Source organism: Saccopteryx bilineata, chromosome 5 (assembly GCF_036850765.1).
Source record: "Saccopteryx bilineata isolate mSacBil1 chromosome 5, mSacBil1_pri_phased_curated, whole genome shotgun sequence".
Taxonomy (NCBI): Eukaryota; Metazoa; Chordata; class Mammalia; order Chiroptera; family Emballonuridae; genus Saccopteryx; species Saccopteryx bilineata.
The window spans coordinates 179,013,693-179,032,391 of record NC_089494.1 but is presented as its reverse complement, the minus strand read 5'-3'; the positions used below and the strand labels follow the sequence as shown (position 1 = coordinate 179,032,391).

At 34.2% G+C, this 18,699-nt stretch overlaps 1 protein-coding gene across 2 annotated transcripts in view; it reads left to right on the top strand.

Moving 5' to 3' along the window:
• The window catches only part of BANK1 (B cell scaffold protein with ankyrin repeats 1), a 395,229-nt gene that overhangs the window by 324,537 nt on the left and 51,993 nt on the right, over positions 1–18,699 (top strand). For both annotated transcript variants that reach the window (XM_066280104.1, XM_066280103.1), the window contains exon 8: positions 16,698–16,776. In XM_066280104.1, the coding sequence (XP_066136201.1) occupies positions 16,698–16,776 (79 nt within the window). The remainder of the gene's footprint in view (positions 1–16,697; positions 16,777–18,699) is intronic.

The window sequence follows — 18,699 nt, the reverse complement described above, 5'->3', positions numbered from 1 at the left end:
AGTAGGACTTGCCCCGCTTAACTAGTGGGGTTGATACAAGGATGGTGATAGACATGAAACTGTTTTGAAAATATTTGTTAATAAATGTTGAGAGTGTAATCCAAATCTTCCGAAGTCACAGTGCTTCTAGCCATATATTACACATATCTCAGAAAGGATAAAACTCTGATTAGAAGAAATGCACTTTGTCTAGTGACCTTGAACAAACCATTAAAAGAATTTCTCTGCTTCTGTTATCTCATTTGTGATATGAGTATAATAACATGTGATTTTATATAATATATTGCTTGAGGCAGATTTTGAAGGAATAAGAGCCACACACTTTAGTTATGTAGTACCAAGGTGACACAGCCCATTAAGTTATCAAACAATATTACTGTGAAACCTGTATGTTTTTACTTGTAACATTTTCATCTTACAACAACAGTTTTTTTTTTTCTTCTGAAAGATTGGGTCCTAAAGCAAGATTTTCTGATGATAGCTTATCTCTGTTCATCGCATTTTTTTTATTTCTCAGAACACAAGAAACATCTATAAGATATTTTCTACTGTATTTTTTATCCAAGTCAAATGTAAAAACGTAGCTGTCTTCTACATCTCAAAAAACACCTAGCTCTTTTGCAAATTGGGCCAGCAGAAGAAAATGAACACTGAAGACCGGAGCCATCTCCGCTGAGTGCCACCTGATACCGGGGCCTCCATTAGCCCTGCTCTATCAGCCTCCATATAATCACAATATGGATTTATGATGTCTTGCTTGTGCTTTCAAATGCCATTATTACTGTTTGCTCGTTTCTTCTTTGGAGACTGAGACTGGGCCTTCTTTTTTCTCATAACTCAGAGAAGGGCCATAACTATCTCGGTGTGTGCTCTACCGGCTGCACTGTTAGACAGCCTGGCTCCCAGCCACCTGACCTGAGAGCCAGAACTTTTGAGGAGAAAGGAAGGGTTGTGCATCTGAGTTTGTGAGCACCCACTGACAGACATCTGTTGCCCCTACCCTTTAGGTAAGCTGGGCAACCCACTGTTTCCCAAACATGACCCATACTTTCCTACATCCACTTGATTATGTTGTTTGACAGCCCATAACTCCTAGCCCCTGTTTTTATTATTAATTTTTTTATTGATTGATTTTTAGAGAGAGAGAGGGACAGAGACAGAGAAAAAGAGACATCAATTTGTTGTTTCACTTATTCTAGCCATCATTGTTTGATTCTTGTGTGTGCCCTGACTCAGGATCGAACCTGCCACCTCAGCATATTAGGAACAATGCTCTAACCAACTGAGTAACCCAGCCAGGGCCAGCCACTGTTTTCAAATGTTTTGTCATCTCTCAAAGATGTCCCAAAGCCAGCTATCACCCTGAAACTTGTGCATTTCTTGCAAATTTTGTCAGCTGTTCCTCAGATGAGTCTCTCTCTCTTCATTTAAAACACTCATAAGTGACTTGATGTATTTTTCTTGTATACACTTATTTCCTTATTATGTAGGCCCTCTAAAACAGGGGTCTCAAACTCGCGGCCCGCAGACTAATCCACGAAGTTCAAAATATTTTGGATAAAATTAAGTAAGCCTAGGGGCCTACTTGTATTTTTCATTTCTCTAGCATCCTAGCTAGATATTAGCTTAGTTAACAGCAGTTGTGATGCGAACTACAGTTTCTGGTCGTTTTGTGACACTGAGTAAACTGCATGTACGATTGTGCTTGTTGTACTGATTTTTTTTTTGTTTTCAACTGCAGTGAGAAAAGTGTTGCATAACAGTTGCCTTTTGTAGACCTAGTGCTGCCCACTGAATGGCTGTGATCTTGCTCTGTGGCCCACATGCTGAGTTGAGTTTGAGACCCCTGCTCTAAAAGAACATCAGCTGTGTAACTGTGGACAAGTTATCTGTCCCATTGTAACCATTTTTTCACTCATTAAATGAGGATTACAACAGTAAATTTACTTCATAAAGTCATTTTATAGCTATAATTAGCATAAGTGCAGAACTTAGACCAGTGTTTGTTGCATAGTAAATGTTAGATAAGCTATTATTTTTAATAATAACATTATTACATCTATCATATTATAAATATATGTGGATGCCTGCATTTTTAAAAAAGAAACTTAACTTATCCTTCCTTATATTTTATTGTCTAACCTAGTTTATAATATTTAGTGGATTTCAACTAAATTTTTTTAATAAGTAAATAAGAAAATAAAACCCCTATGGCATTCTTGTAATTCTCCAAAGAATGAATTCTTCCTAAATTAAGCTATAATTGCTTTAGTTTGATGAATTTCTAAGCAATTCAACTTTTTGGTGAGGAATGTATCTTTATAAAACTTCAAAATGTCCTCAAACACAGGACATAAAATTTAATATCTTATTCATTCATTTAGCTCAGCTGTTAGTAAATCTCAGAAAAAGTAAACTCAATTCTTATCTTACTGTTTAATTACATGATCCATAAAATGTAGATGGGTTCAAATAACTATGCATAATATTAATTGTAATGCTAAAAAGCTAGTTGATCCGGTGGTGAGTCATAACTATATTTATATATGCTAAGACATTATTGATTTCTATAGAATTTTACCCTAAACAGTTTTAGAAACTCTCCAGACAAAGTGAATAACATTAAGTCCACTACCTAAGGCATATGAGTGTCTTTTTAATTTTACATAGACTTTATATTTTAGAACAGTTTTAGGTTTATAACTAAATTGAGAGGAAGGTACATAATTTTTTTTATGCACACCTGGCCTTTGCATATACATAGCCAACCCATTATCAACATTCCTCACCAGAATGGTACATTTACCAAAGCTGGACCGACATTGACAAATCATAATGTCCTTAAACCCATAGTTTACCTTAGGGTTCACTATGATGTTGTCCATTCAATAGATTTTGACAAAAGTATAACATATATCCATCATTATAATATTATGCAAAGTGTTTCACTACCTTAAAAATCATCTATTCTCTATCTCTCCCCATCTCATCTGTGGTAACCATTGGTATTTTTATTGTCCCCATAATTTTGTTTTTTCAGGAATGTCATAAACTGAAATTAAACAGAATGTAGTGTTTTTAGATTGGCTTCTGTCAGTAATATGTTATTAAGGTTTCCCATGGTTTTTTTTTTAATCATTAAATGACACTCTACTATCTGGAAACACCACATTTTATTTATCCATTCACCTACTGAAGAACATCTTGGTTGCTTCCAAATTTTGTTAGTTATAAATAAACATCCATGTACAGGTTTCTATATGGTCATAAATTTTCAACTTCTTTGGGTAAATACCAAGAAGTAAGATTACTGTATTGATGATAAGAGTATATTTAGTTTTTTTAATTGAATTTACTAAGTGAGGAAAGTGGAGGAATTGAGCAAGAAAGAAAGAAAGGGAAAGAAAGGGAAGGGAAGGAGAGGGGAAGGGAAGAGTGGGGAGAAGAGAGGGGAGGGAGGGAAAGGGAAAGAGAAAGAAAGACAGAAAGAAAGGACAAAAGGAAGAAAGAATGAAAGAAAGAAAGAAAGAAAGAAAGAAAGAAAGAAAGAAAGAAAGAAAGAAAAGAGAGAAGAGAAAGAGTATGTTTAGTTTTGTAATAAACTGCCAAACTGTGTTCCAAAGTGGCTGTCCCATTTTGCATTCTCATTAGCAATGAATGAGAGTGTATATTGCTCCACATCCTTGTCATTTTTTTTTTTTTAGTTTATTTCAGAGAGGTGGGGAGAAAAAGAGAGAGGATAGGAGGAGGAGCAGGAAGCATCAACTCCCCCATATCTGCCTTGTCCAGGCAAGCCCAGGACAAGGGGCTTATCAGTGTTTTTCATTTCATTTTTCAGTGTTCTGAATTTTGGCCATTCTAATAGGTATATAGTATTGTCTCATTGTTGTAATTTTTATTTTTTTGATGACATGTGATATGGAACATCGTTTCATATGCCTATTTGTAATCTGTATATCTTATTTGATAAGGTGTCAATCAAGATCAGTTTTTTATTTTCTTGTTGAATTTTAAATGTTTTTGTATACATATTTTTTTTAATTTACTGATTTTAGAGAGAAAGATACTGATTTGTTATTCTGCTTATTTATGCATTTATTTGTTGAGTCTTATATGTGCCCTGACCAGGGATCAAACCCAAAACCTTGGTATTGGGAAGATGCTCTAACCAACTGAGCTATTCGAACAGGGTGCCCCACCCTGTATTTTGAATAACTATCCTTTATTAGATATGTCCTTTGTAAATATTAGCCCTCAGTCTGTAGCTTGACTTATAATTCTCTTGATTGATGTTATCTTTCACAGGACAGAAGTTATTTAAGTGAAGTCCAGTTTATCAATACATGGGTCATGTATTTAGTGTTGTATCTAAAGAGTCATCACCACATCTAAGGTGGTCTGGGTTCTTTCTATGTTATCTTCTATGTGTTTTGTAGTTTTGCATTTTATATTTATGTCTATGATCCATTTTGAATTAATTTTTGTGAAGGGTATGAAGTCTGTGTCTAGATTTATTTCTTTTGTGTGAATGCCCAGTTGTTCCAAGACCAATTTTTGAAGAAACTATCTTTGCTCCATTGCATCTCCTTTGTTGCTTTGTCAAAGATGAGTTGACCATATTTATGAGTATATTTTTAATTGAAAGAAACTTTAAACCTATATATCACTTTGCAAAACTATTCTTCAGTAAAATTTCATGGCCTTCCATTTGGAAATAAGTAGTTGTCCTCATTTCTAAGCAGAAAAATCCCTCTCAAAAGATACGTAAAGGTAAAGCTGAAGATAAACTGCATTTGGCAAATTTATTTAAACTTTATGTAAGGTTACACATTCATGGATCGACTCCCAGAGATGAATACTAGGCACACCCATATTCCCATTTGACTAGTTCTGATTTCCTTTAGGCTATGATATGAAAATTAGGAATTATTTTCACAAATGACTGAAATCAGCCAAATAAATCACTTGAAGCTTTTTTTAAAAGACTTTTTTTATTAGCAAAATGCTGAGTGCCTTGCATACTTTTGATTTTTTTTTAGACAGTTAAATTTAATAGGGTGATATTGGTCAACCAGAGTATATAGATTTAGAGAAAACATCTTCACATCATTTGGACAGTCTATTATGCTGTATACCCATCAACCAAAGTCAAATTGTCCTCTGCCACCCTATATTTTGTTTCTCTTTAAGCCCCTCCCCCTCCCTCACCTCCCTCCTTCTCCTCCCTCCCTTCCTCCTAGTAACCACTGCACTTTTATCTATGTCCATGAGTCTCAATTTTGTGTCCCACCTATGTATGGAATCATATAGTTCTTAGCTTTTTCTGATTTACTTATTTCACTCAGTTTAATGTTATCAAGGTCCATCCATGTTGTCGTAAATGATACTATGTCATCATTTCTTATGGCTGAGTAGTATTCCATGGTATATATGTAATACTTCTTCTTTATCCAATTATCTATTGAAGGACATTTCAGCTGTTTTCATGTCTTGGCCACTTTGAACAATGCTGCAGTGAACATGGGGCTACATGTGTCTTTATGTACCAATGTTTTCAAGTTTTGGGAGTATATACCCAGTAGAAGGATTGCTGGGTCATATGGTAGTTCTATTCTTAATTTTTTGAGGAACCACCATAGTTTTTTCCATAATGGTTGTACTAATTTACATTCCCACCAACAGTGAATGAGTGTTCCTTTTTCTCCACAGCCTCTCCAGCACTTGTTATTACCTGTCTTGTTGATAATAGCCAATCTAACTGGTGTAAGGTGATACATCATTGTAGTTTTTTTTTCTTCCTATCATTGTAGTTTTCATTTGCATTTCTCTAATAGCTAGTAAAGATGAGCATTTTTGCACATATCTGTTGGTCATTTGTATTTCTCCTTGGGAGAAGTGTCTGTTCATGTCCTCTTCCTGTTTTTTAATTGGATTGTTTGCTTGTTTGTTGTTGAGTTTTGTGAGTTCTTTGTATATTTAGGATATTAGGCCCTTATCTGGGCTGTTGTTTGAAAATATCATCTCCCATTTAGTTGGCTGTCTATTTGTTTTGTTGTCAGTTTCTTTTGCTGTGCAGAAGCTTCTTAGTTTGGTGTAGTCCTATTCATTTATCTTTGCTTTTACTTCCCTTGCCTTTGGAGTCAAATTCATAAAATGTTCTCTATGGCCAAGGTCCATGAGTTTAGTACCTATGTGTTCTTCTATGTAATTTATTGTTTCAGATCTTATATCTAGGTCTTTGATCCATTTTGAATTAATTTTTGTGCAAGGAGACAAACAGTAGTCAAGTTTATTCTTTTGCATGTGGCTCTCCAATTTTCCCAGCACCATTTATTGAAGAGGCTTACTTTTCTCCATTGTGTGTTTTTGAATCCTTTATCAAAGATAATTTGACCATATATATGGGTTTCTTTTCTGGGCTCTCTATTCTGTTCCATTGGTCTGTGTGTCAATTTTTTCTGCCAGTACCATGCTGTTTTGATGATCATGGCTCTGTAGTATAGTTTGAAGTCAGGTATTGTAATGCCTCCAGCTTTGTTTTTTTTCCATAGGGTTACTTTGGTTATTCAAGGTTTTTATGGTTCCATATAAACCTAATAATTTTTTTTATTCCATTTCTTTAAAAAATGACATTGGAATTTTGATGGGAATTGCATTAAATTTGTATATTGCTTTTGGTAATATGACCATTTTAACTATATTTATTCTTCCTATCCATGAACAAGGAATATTTTTCCATTTCATTGTATCTTTTTCAATTTCCTTTAGTAATGCTTTGTAGTTTTCATTATATAGGTCCTTTACATTCTTTGTTATGTTTATTTCTAGGTATTTTTGTTGTTGTTGTTGTAACTGTAAAAAGGATTATTTTTTTGAGTTCTTTTTCTGAAGTTTCATTGTTGACATATAATAAAGCAGTAGACTTCTGTATATTAATTTTGTATCCTGTGACCTTATTGTATTGGTTTATTGTTCCTAATAGCCTTTCTGTTGAGTCTTTGGGGTTTTCTATATACAGAATCATATCATCTGCAAAAAGTAAAACCTTTACTTCTTCTTTCCCAATATGAATGCCATTTATATCTTTCTCTTATCTGATTTCTCTGGCTAGAACTTCGACCATTATGTTGAATAGGAGTGGAGAGAGTAGGCAACCTTGTCTTGTTCCTGATTTTAGAGGAAAAGTTTTCAGTTTTTTACCATTTAATATGATATTAGCTGATGGTTTGTCATAAATGGCCTTTATTATATTGATGTGTTTTCCTTCTACACCCATTTTGTTGAATGTTTTAAACAAAAGGATGTTGTATATTATTGAATGCCTTTTCTGCATCTATTGGTAGGATCATATAGTTTTTGTTCTTTGTTTTGTTGATACAGGGTATTACGTTAATCATTTTACGTATGTTGACACTTGAAGCTTAAAAATGCTAAGTTACTACCTTACAGCAAGATAGTTTGCAACTCCTGCCTGACCTGTGGTGGCGCAGTGGATAAAGCATCGACCTGGAAATGCTGAGATCGCCGGTTCGAAACCCTGGGCTTGCCTGGTCAAGGCACATATGGGAGTTGATGCTTCCTGCTCCTCCCCCCTTCTCTCTCTCTCTATCTCTCCTCTCTCTGTCTCTCCCTCTCCTCTCTAAAATGAATAAATAAAAAAAAATTAAAAAAAAAAAAAAGATAGTTTGCAACTCCTATTGGCAGAATAGAGTGGAATGAGGCTCATTTTTCAGTAATTATAGAATGTAAAAAGCAGAACACTTAACGTCTTTGTTGGGGCCCTCACAAAATAAAATTTATTTTATTATTACAGATTAAAAGCTTTTAGAATTCTGAGCTAAAGAAAATTATGTATTTCTTCTAAAGTGAGCTTATTGGTTTTATTGATTCTCTTCCATTTTAATGTTACATGTGGGTATGGAGGAAGTATATCTCTTTAATATATAACAATGTTGTTTCTTGTACCACAAATTTTTCCATTTTATGTTACATTAAAAGCAATACAAATTTATTTTCAAAAGTTTTGTTCTTTTATCAACTTATAAAATTTATTTTACTATAGTTTTATGTTGTCTTTGGTACATAAAAATGCATTTTTATATAATGTTTCTTTTTTAATTTTTGTTGAATTTATTAGGGTGACATTGGCTAATAATACAGGTTTGAGTGTACAACTCTCTATATAATACATTATCATAAATAGGTTTGTATTTAGGCAAAGATCTAAAAATGTACATCTTGCCAATGTAGTCATCAAAGCTAAGTGGAATGGTAAAAAATCTTATCATGACTGACTTTAGTAGAATCTGGTAAATTGGGATTGGTAAATAGTGGCTTTTAATAGCAAAACTATTCATTGAGCATTCATGTGTCTGATACATATGAGAATATTCATTCTCCTCTGGAAGTAGCTCTATGAGTGTGTAACCTTACATGAAGTTCAAATAAATTTGTCTTATGCAGTTTATCTTTAGTTTTACTTTAATGTACTTTTTTTTAAAACAGAGAGACAGACAGACAGATGGACAGGGACAGAGAGACAGAAAGAGAGAGATCAGAAGCATCAACTCATAGTTGCAGCACCTTAGTTATTCATTGATTGCTTTCTTATATGGGCCTTGACCAGGAAACTGCAGCCAAGCCAGTGACCCCTTGCTTAAGCCAGAGACCTTTGGGCTCAAGCTAATGACCCTGGGGTCATGTCTATGATCCCACACTCAAGCTGGTGACCCTGGGGGTTTTTGAACCTGGGTCTTCAGCATCCCAGGCCGACACTCTATCCACTGCACCATTGCCTGGTCAGATAACCTTTATGTATCTTTTGAGAGGGATTTTTCTAGTTCGAAATATAGACCGCTATATATTTTCAGACGGAAGGCCATGAAATTTGACTAAAGAATGATTTTGCAAAATGATATATAAAAGCAGTATCTCTGATTATAGATACTAGTTTGCTACTGAATGTTATTGATAATGTTAATTAAACTCCATAATTTAATGTAAAATTTTTAAATTGGAAGAAATATTTAGAGCACTATGGGGTATTGCAATATATAAAACATATTAAATACAATATATAAAATAAGTATTTTTATATACTTTTATCTGTAGCAACTTTTTCCCATGGGAAAAGCTTCTCCTAAATAGTCACCCACCATCAAATTAAGGGTTTAAGGCTAGAAATTTTATTTCAATTTCACCATATCATCATTAATTTATGATTCGCCTTTTTGAGCTATTGATCTTTCATGATTTAAATGCTCTAATCAATACAACTGAATCCTTATATTCTGTAACTGGAATCTAGGGATTATTTTAGCTATGTAAATATCTAATGGGAATAAATAGATCAGCAACAATATAAGCTTTGAGAATCTTTCTATTTAATTTGTTAAAAATCACTTATTTTCAGGTGGTAATAATATAAACTTAAGGGTCTCTCATTTAATTTATCAAATAACATTCATCTAACACCTCAGGAGTATAATCTTTGTCAGAAATTGCCTGGTGTCTAAGTGGTATTTTGTGTTTGCTTCTGAGTTGGATTTCAGAAACCACTTGTTCCTCTGTTTTTAGATAAATTAAATGTCCAACTACTGTGGTATTGACAATGTTAGCCTTTCATTACTAGGCTTTCTTTTTTTTCTACTTGCTATTTTTTACCCTCACTCAAATTATCAAAGGCTCAACAGACAAGAAAACATATGGTTATTAGTAATAGTCAACATAAATGTAAACCTGGTTACCTCTTCAATAAGTCTAGTTTGCTAACTTGGAAACATGTAAATTCATCCACTCTTAAATTTTTATTTTATTTTCCTCCAAATGAAAGCATGTTTTTTTAATTTGCTTTGATTGAAGTATTTAGAATGGGATAATGATTTATACTTTTGACATAGTGTTATTTTGTTTCCTTTACAGAAGTTTACTTTTTTAAAAATTATGATTTTGAAACTAAAACTAATTTCAAGATTTTAGAATTGTTAATAGCAAAGCTTTTTGCTGGTGTCAGGTATATGCTTTTGTTCTTTTACAGGAATAAAAAAATCAGAGTTGAAGTAATAAATGCAGCAAACATAGATTCTGTGGGAATATGCTATGAACACATTCAGAGTTAGGATAACAGTTAGAGACAGTGAGGAATCCTAGTGTGAACGCCCTGAGGGGATGAGAATCCAGGGTCCTCTCTGATCTCATACTGGAAACAGTGCCTGCTGGAAATAGCAAAACAGCAGGATAAGATTTAGCAATGAAAAATATTTAGGCTCTTAGAACAGAGTTTAGGAGTCAGCATGTTCCTTGTTTTTTGCTTCACCCCCTGAGCACTTCAGCTTTCTGCTTCCTTGAGTTATTTGTACTGGCTAATAAATATCTGAGTAAGGCTGGGGATGGGGCTTCAGTCCTTCAACCTGCTGTCCAGGACTGTTGCCTCCCCTCGGCCCCTTGATGTACTTCATCTGGTCTATGAGTAGCCATTGTCACCGCTACAAGGTTCATAGTTCATTAAAGTCAAGTTCTTGAATCAGTTTTGACTACTCATCCTTCTACTTTGTATTTCATTCATGGCCATATTTTCCTTCCTTACTCTTGATGCTCCAGGTATAAAACACCTTTCTGGGTTCTCACCTGTCTTCTCTCATATTATGTTATGCTGGAAGAAAGAAAACTAGTTTTATTATTAGCCTAAACAAGTCTTGGTTATAATATCAAGACTGTAAATCAAATATAAGTCATTTGAGAATTAAACACTATAGAATCATTTGAGACTTCTTTCCTCACCAATCCAGCTGATAACCAGACCACAGGTTGCCTTATATACCATAGTCTATGGGATGATGCCCTGAGAGAATTTCATTGTACAGCCTATATAATCATACCCAGGAGCTCTGCTTAATTTTTATTAGCTTAATTGGTCTAGCTCTGATTCATCATCACATATATTCTGTGATTCCTCATTCTTAAATTAGAGATATTTTTTTAAATCATTGTAAGCTACAAAAATAATACATACTATCTTGAGGTCTTTATTTTTATTTTTTATATTCCAATTTGAACACAACTGATCTTCATTACATCTTTTAACAAAATATAAATTATGACATAAACAAATATTAGTATTATGAAAAAATAGGGCTATGTAAAATTCATTCTGTAATAAATAATGATGTTAATAAAGATAAGATGTTAGCACTATGCTAAGTATTTAATATGTAGTTTCTTATTTAATTTTCACAATTACCATGTGAGGTAAGATATGTTCATACCTATTTTACATCCAGCAAGACCAAGAGAAAGGAATGTGCTTAAGCTCACATAGGTGATAAATGGAAACATCAGATTTGAATAAGGTGTCTGACAGTGCTTCTGGACTCAAACTCTTAATCTCTATAACCTATATGTATTTATAGATGGGATATTTAATAGTAATCTTGATCATTATCATCATCTAGAGACTTTTCCAATACTCTAAATTGGGGAATAATAAGCAAAGATTGACTCCATTCTTCCCTTCAATATTCACATGTTCTCTCCTAAATTTACCTGCTGCTTTGATTGGGTAGTTTTGCTCTCAGATCTCTGCATATGATCTAATCAATCTTGCTTTTTCTTGCACCATTCTCTTTACCAAGAATATCCACATTTGTTCCTCTTCTACCAATCCATTTATTGTTCATTCATTCATTAGCTCAAAAAGCAGGCATTAGCTGCGAGGACTATATTTAAGATTTATCTCTAAAATTCTACCCATACTGCAAATTCCAGCTTTAGTTATTCCAACCTATAGTGATTTCATTCTTATCTTCTACTGTATTCTTTTTTCTTTCTTTTTTTTTTTCTTTTTTACAAAGACAGAGAGAGAGTCAGAGACAGGAATAGATAGGGACAGACAGGAACAGAGAGAGATGAGAAGCATCAATCATCAGTTTTTCGTTGAGACATCTTAGTTGTTCATTGATTGCTTTCTCATATGTGCCTTGACCGTGGGCCTTCAGCAGACCGTGTCATCCCTTTCTTGAGCCAGTGACCTTGGGTCCAAGCTGGTGAGCTTTGGCTCAAGCCAGAAGAGCCTGCACTCAAGCTGGCAACCTCGGGGTCTCGAACCTGGGTCTTCTGCATCCCAGTCCGATGCTCTATCCACTGCGCCACCGCCTGGTCAGGATCTACTGTATTCTTTAGTCAAACCAAATACTTAAGATTCTTTTCTCGGCCCTGGCCGGTTGGCTCAACGGTAGAGCGTCGGCCTGGCGTGCAGGAGTCCTGGGTTCGATTCACGGCCAGGGCACACAGGAGAAGCACCCATCTACTTCTCCACCCCTCCCCCTCTCCTTCCTCTCTGTCTCTCTCTTCCCCTCCCGCAGCCGAGGCTCCATTGGAGCAAAGATGGCCCAGGTGTTGGGGATGGCTCTGTGGCCTCTGCCTCAGGCACTAGAATGGCTCTGGATGCAACAGAATGACTCCCCAGAGGGGCAGAACATCGTCCCCTGGTGGGCATGCCGGGTGGATCCCAGTCGGGCGCATGCGGAAGTCTGTCTGACTGCCTCCCAGTTTCCAGCTTCGGAAAAATGGAAAAAAAAAAAAAAAAAAGATTCTTTTCTCTACCTACATGTTCAGAATCCTAAGAAGATTATATATATATGTATATATATATATGTATATATATACATATATATATATATTCAACAGATACTTATTGACTGATGAACCAAGGTAATCATGCTTGAAAATGTTAGATGATGTGTCTAAACTACATAGTAAGAAAATCTCAGAACTAACTTGTTTCTTGAGTTAGTAAAGTCTCTTATATCAGCAATTGATTCCCCTTCAAGATGCTTTAGGTGAGTTCTGAGTATTATTCTGAAATTGAGGGAAATTGATTAAGAATAATTCTCAGCTCTTAGTTTTAACCTTTAATTTATATGATTATATCCTCCTGTCTCTGACATTTTTTTCTATCTTTTCACTAAATTCCTTCCTTCTGCTGTCTCTTCTCCATCTAACTTTATTTTTAAATTGTGGAAACAAGTATATGGCTTTTATTTTTAGTATATTTATTGTTCAGAAACACCTAATACCTAATTAATCATTTAACTTCATAACAACTTGTTTGAGATCCTTCATATTTTAGAAATACAGTAAAATTTGATTAAATGTAGTTTATAATTTGATGTTTAATTGCTTGCATCTAAGCAATTTTTTTGGTATCTTATAACCTAATTTGGACTTTGCACCTAGTTATTCTGAAACTTAATTCTATCAACCTGTTCTCATAGTCAAAAATCTTGTTGATCAAATTAATAATTTATTTGGCCACCATACAGTTACTACTTCTGTTTTCCCAAGTTGGTAAACTGCTTAACTTTATAAAAAATTTAGAATATTCACTATTTAATACCCATATATCCACTTTAACATATATTTCCAAGTGTTACATGAAGCAATATAAAGGCTACTGAAGAATGTTGATACTATATCTTGATCTAAAACTCACATCTAGCCTGACCAGGTGGTGGCACAGTGGATAAAACATCAGCCTGGGACTCTGAGGACCCAGGTTCAAAATCCAAGGTTAATTGTGCCAGCTTGAGCACAAGCCCATCCAGCTTGAGTTTAGGCTCACCAGCTTGAGTGCAGGGTTGCTGGCTTGAGTGTGGTTCATAGATATGACCCACTGGTCACTGGTTTAAGCCCCAAGTCGCTGGCTTGAGCAAGGGGTCACTGGTTCAGCTGGAGCTACCAAGGCACATATGAGAAAGCAATCAATGAACAACTAAGGAGCTGAAACTATGACTTGATGCTGCTTATCTCTCTTCTTTCCTGTCTGTCTTCACCTATCTGTTTGTCTCTGACTCTCTCTCTCTCTCTCTCAAAAAAAAAGAAGAAAGGAAGAAAGAAAGAAAAGAAAAGAAAAGAAATAAAAGAAAAAAAAAGAAGGAAGGGAGGGAGGGAGGGAGGGAGAAATGTGGGCACTAGAACTGGTTACCAGATGTCATTGTGCTAAACAAATACTTACCATATTCCTATTTGACCCTTGGCCTTCAGTCCTGCCACTGAAGCAAATAAAAACAAACAAACAAACAAACAAAAATCTTGTCTACCCCATGTCCTTGATTTTTTTTAAATTTAAATTTAATGGAGTGACATTGAATATTTCTTAAATCTGTTTTCTCCATTCAATTTTTTTCACTATCCTCATTACCCTTCACCTTGACTATTAAAATAACTTCCTCTCTCTCTTACCCCACTGTTGTTGGAATTAGTTTTCTGAAATACAAGCAGGATCATGCTACTTCCCACTTCTTAGAAAATAATTACATACTGACATGTATTTAAAACTTTATAAAATAAAACCTAAATGCACTATCCTATCTTGTGATTCAAATATATTCCTCTATTCAACCTAATCAAACCAAAATGAACTATTTACCAAGTCACCCTGCTGTTGCGGTCATGCTTACCCATTGATCAAGAATTTGCTCCCTCCCTTCTTTTTACAGATTAAAACTATACTTATCCTTTAAGACTCAGCTTGAATATCACCTGATCTGAATTGTTCTCCAGTCTATTAATGCAATGCAAATGAATGCATGTTTCTGTCTTATAACATTTTGCAGGTATATACATATGTTTAAAGAATGTTTCATTTTGCCTTATCTATGTTTCTTCTCATCCCCACTAATTTTATACTGAGGTTTGGGATTATGAAATTTTCATATCTGTGTATCTCACATTGCTTAACAGTATTTTGTACACCAGTACTGTGAAATGTTACACCTGCCATCTTCATAGCCCTTGCCTACCTTAAATAATTCTTTCGCCAAAATTTTTAACTCATTCTTTGAAAAGCAAATCTTAAGCAAAGTTGTTCTATAAGTTTTCTTAACATCAATGTTTCTGAAAGGGAACTCTACATACATGATGCCTTCCATTTCTCACTGCTTTTACTCTTCAAGATGCTTCAGTCCAGTAAAAATTTGCACTATTCTACTGTAATTCACTTCACCAGAGACATTGAATGAAAACTTTTATGAAGTGTTTTTAGGGCTGTTCCTATTTAATTTTTACATTCAAGATCTAAATCCTACAACATATAAAGAAACTTTCATGAGATTATATGAATCTGCTTTGGGCTGTATACCTATATAGCCTAAGGAGAAGCAAATTTTCTTAAAAGATAAAAGGAGAGCTAAGATATTTATTTTTACAGTATGCCCTTGAAAAGTTTTTTGAGACTCTATTTTCTGTTTATCATAGCTTTAGTATAACATTAATTATTATTCTTAACATTTAGTAAGAATAATCTTTATAATTTTATCAACAATACTGCATCATTTATTTTTGGTAATATATAAAATATTACTGGGTAATTGTTACTCTTTAAACATATATGACTTCTTATTCTCATTTCACAGACCACCATATGCTTTAACATTGGTACAATAATTTATAATTAACATGGTAGAAAGTTGGGCAAGCTTGGGCTAATTAGAATATCTTCAGAATCTCATTAAAAGATTTAGAAAACATCTGCTATGTGAAGATTGCTTTTATTCACTCCCTCAAAATCAGAATATTATGATCAATTTGTACAGTACTAGATACCAAAACCATATGTAACTTTATATGATATATGTCAGTTAACAGAAAGTTTTTATTTTAGTTTATCTTTTATAATAAATTATTTTAATTTTACTAAACAGTGTGTACTGCACAGACTTTGTATGGGTTAGACTATTACACTGAGCACTTTAACTAATAGATTTTATTGTTTATACTGGATATTTTATTTAGAGAACTGAGAATCAGGCAAATGTCAAGATAATTTTTTTTAATTTTTATTAAAGTATAGTTGGCACCTAATATTATATTAGTTTCATGTGTACAACATAGTGAATCAACATTTATCATATAATGTGATTAACACACTGTGGGAACATGCTATGAAAACATGTAGAGTTAGGAAAGCAATTAGAGACAGCAAGGCACCCTAGGGTAAAAGCCCTGAGCAGATGAGAGTCAAGGGGCTTCTCTGACCCTGTACTGAAACAGTGCATGCTGGAAATAGCAAAACAGCAGGATAAGATTTAGCAACGAAAATGTTTAGGCTCTCAGAACAGAGATTAGGAGTAAGCATGTTCCTTGCACTTTACTTCACCCCCCTGAGAACGTCTTTGTATTTCCTTGAGTTATTTGTACTTGCTGATAAATATCTGAGTGAAGCTAAGGATGGGACTTCAGTCCTTTGATCTGCTGACCAGGACTGTTACCTCCTCTTTGCCCCCCAGTACATTTCACTGGTCTCCAAATAGTTTTTGTCATCACAAGTGGTGCCCTGTGTGAGTAACAGGAACCAAATGACAGGCTTGCTACTCCGAATAGTTTTTGTCTCCACAACAGCACACCAAGTCTAATAACCATCTGTCACGGTGCAAACATTTCACATTATTTTTTACTATATCCCCCTTCACCTTTTCACCCATTCTTTCTGACAGACAAACATCAGTTTGTTCTCCATTTCTATGAGTCTGCTTTTGTTTTGTTTATCCGTTTGTTTTATTTTATTTTTAGATCTATAAGTAAGTGAAATCATACAGTATTTGTCTTTGTATGACTTCATTTAGCATAATACCCTCTAACTTCTAAGACTATTTATAATAGATTAATGCATATTATTGAAAATTATATTCACTTTTTTTCAGATCCAAGAAATTAGTATAAGTAATGAGCAAGAGCATGACTATGAAGAAGATATTACCTCACTTTCTGCATATTTTCCCAGTAAGTGTTTCTATAGGTTATGTATAATGTATATAAGTAATGTTTGTATTATATATATGTAACTGAAAAAGTAAAACTGAAGAGAGCATGAAAAAGGAATTAACCAAGTGACTTTTAATTTATAATTTATAATAGGGTAGAAACATTAGTAAATTATCTTGCTAATTTAAATAGTTCTAAGTTCAATGTTTAATAAACAAACACTGGTTTTTCCTACCCAAAGAAAATACACAAATCAGGTTGATGTAAATATTCTAACTATTTAGCAACTATATTTTTACGATTGGTTTTCTGTTTTTAAACAAAGTCACATTCTTTTCAGACCTTAGTTCCCTCAGCTAGGAGATGAGAAGATTGGATGAGGATGCTCCCTAAGGTCCTCACTGACTACAGAAGGATGGAATTCTGTAACCTAGTGTCTGAAGATTAATTCAGAGTACTTGTAGATATATATCACTGTGCCCATTATGTCAGATTACATTGATTTACGACAGCTTGTTTCACCAAGATGTCTGATACACATCTCCCACCTAACATTTCCAAATTTGGACATCCTAATTCCTGCCACTCTCAACCTGCTCCACTTGCTGACTTCCCCATTACAGACAGTAAAGACTCCATCCTTGGTCAATTCAGTCCAAAACCCTGGTCACCAATGGCTTTTATCTTTGTCGCCTACTGCACGTCTAATCTGTCAGATAATACTGTTCACTCTACCTTCAAAATAGAACCAGCATTCAGCCATTTCTCTTTTTCATTGTGATTATTCCTAGTCCACGCTGTCATCAGTTCCCCCTGAATTATTACAGTAGCACAGTGGCTCTCAATGGAGGTTTATTTTCTGCCCCCAATAATAGATATTTGTCAATGAATGGAGTTTTTTTTTAATTACACTTTACATTTAGTGTTAGTTTATATTCATTTCAGGTGTATGGCATAATGGTTAGACAATAGTATACTTTACAAAGCGTTTGTACTGATATTTTCAGTACCCACCTGGCACCATACATAGCTATTACAATATTATTGACTATATCTCCTACAACATCCCATGACTATTTTGTAACTACCAATTTGTACTTCTTAATCCCTGTACTTCTTTCATATGACCCCTTAACCCCCTTCCCTCTGGCAACTATTAGTTTGCTCTCTGTGTCTATGAGTCTGTTTCAATTTTATTTGTTTCTTTATGTTGTTCTTTAGATTTCACATACAAGTGAAATTAAATGGTATTATCTGACTGACTTAATGAACAGAGATGTTTTTAATTGCCATGACTTGAAAAAGGAGGTTTGCAACTGGCATTTACAGAGCAGAGACAACAGAGGGAGGGGATGAGAAGCAGATGGTAGCTTCTCTTACATGCCCTGACTAGGAATCAAGCCTGGGATATCCACACGCCAGGCCAATGCTCTATCCACTGAGCCACTGGCCAGGGCCATAGAGGAGAATTTTTATAAAAAGAATATAATAAAAATTTTTTAAGATTTAAAAGTATTGCATTATAATGTTTTTCTATTTTCTTCCTGAGTGGTTAGAGAGCATTTATTGTGTACAGTATAAAAAAAAGTGTTGTAATCATGATTCTTAGAATGGAGAGAATTTGGATCATTAGGTTAAATTTCAGGATAGAATTCATTTTATAGGTGAGAGAACTGAGCCTTAGAAAGAGCTGTCTACTATTGGTGATTTTGGAATCTTTTCTCATCAAAAAACATTAACACTTTCTCAAATAACATTTTTCAAGAAAGTATCATCTGTTGATAAAGATGTATTAAAATAATAACAATAAGAATCACATTTATTTTTATTGCATTACTTACAAGTGAGTTAAGATTTATTTTTTCTTGTCTTTAACTTTTCCATCTCTTATTACTTACTATGTCAGCTTTACTGTTTTCTAATAAAAATACAATAGTACAG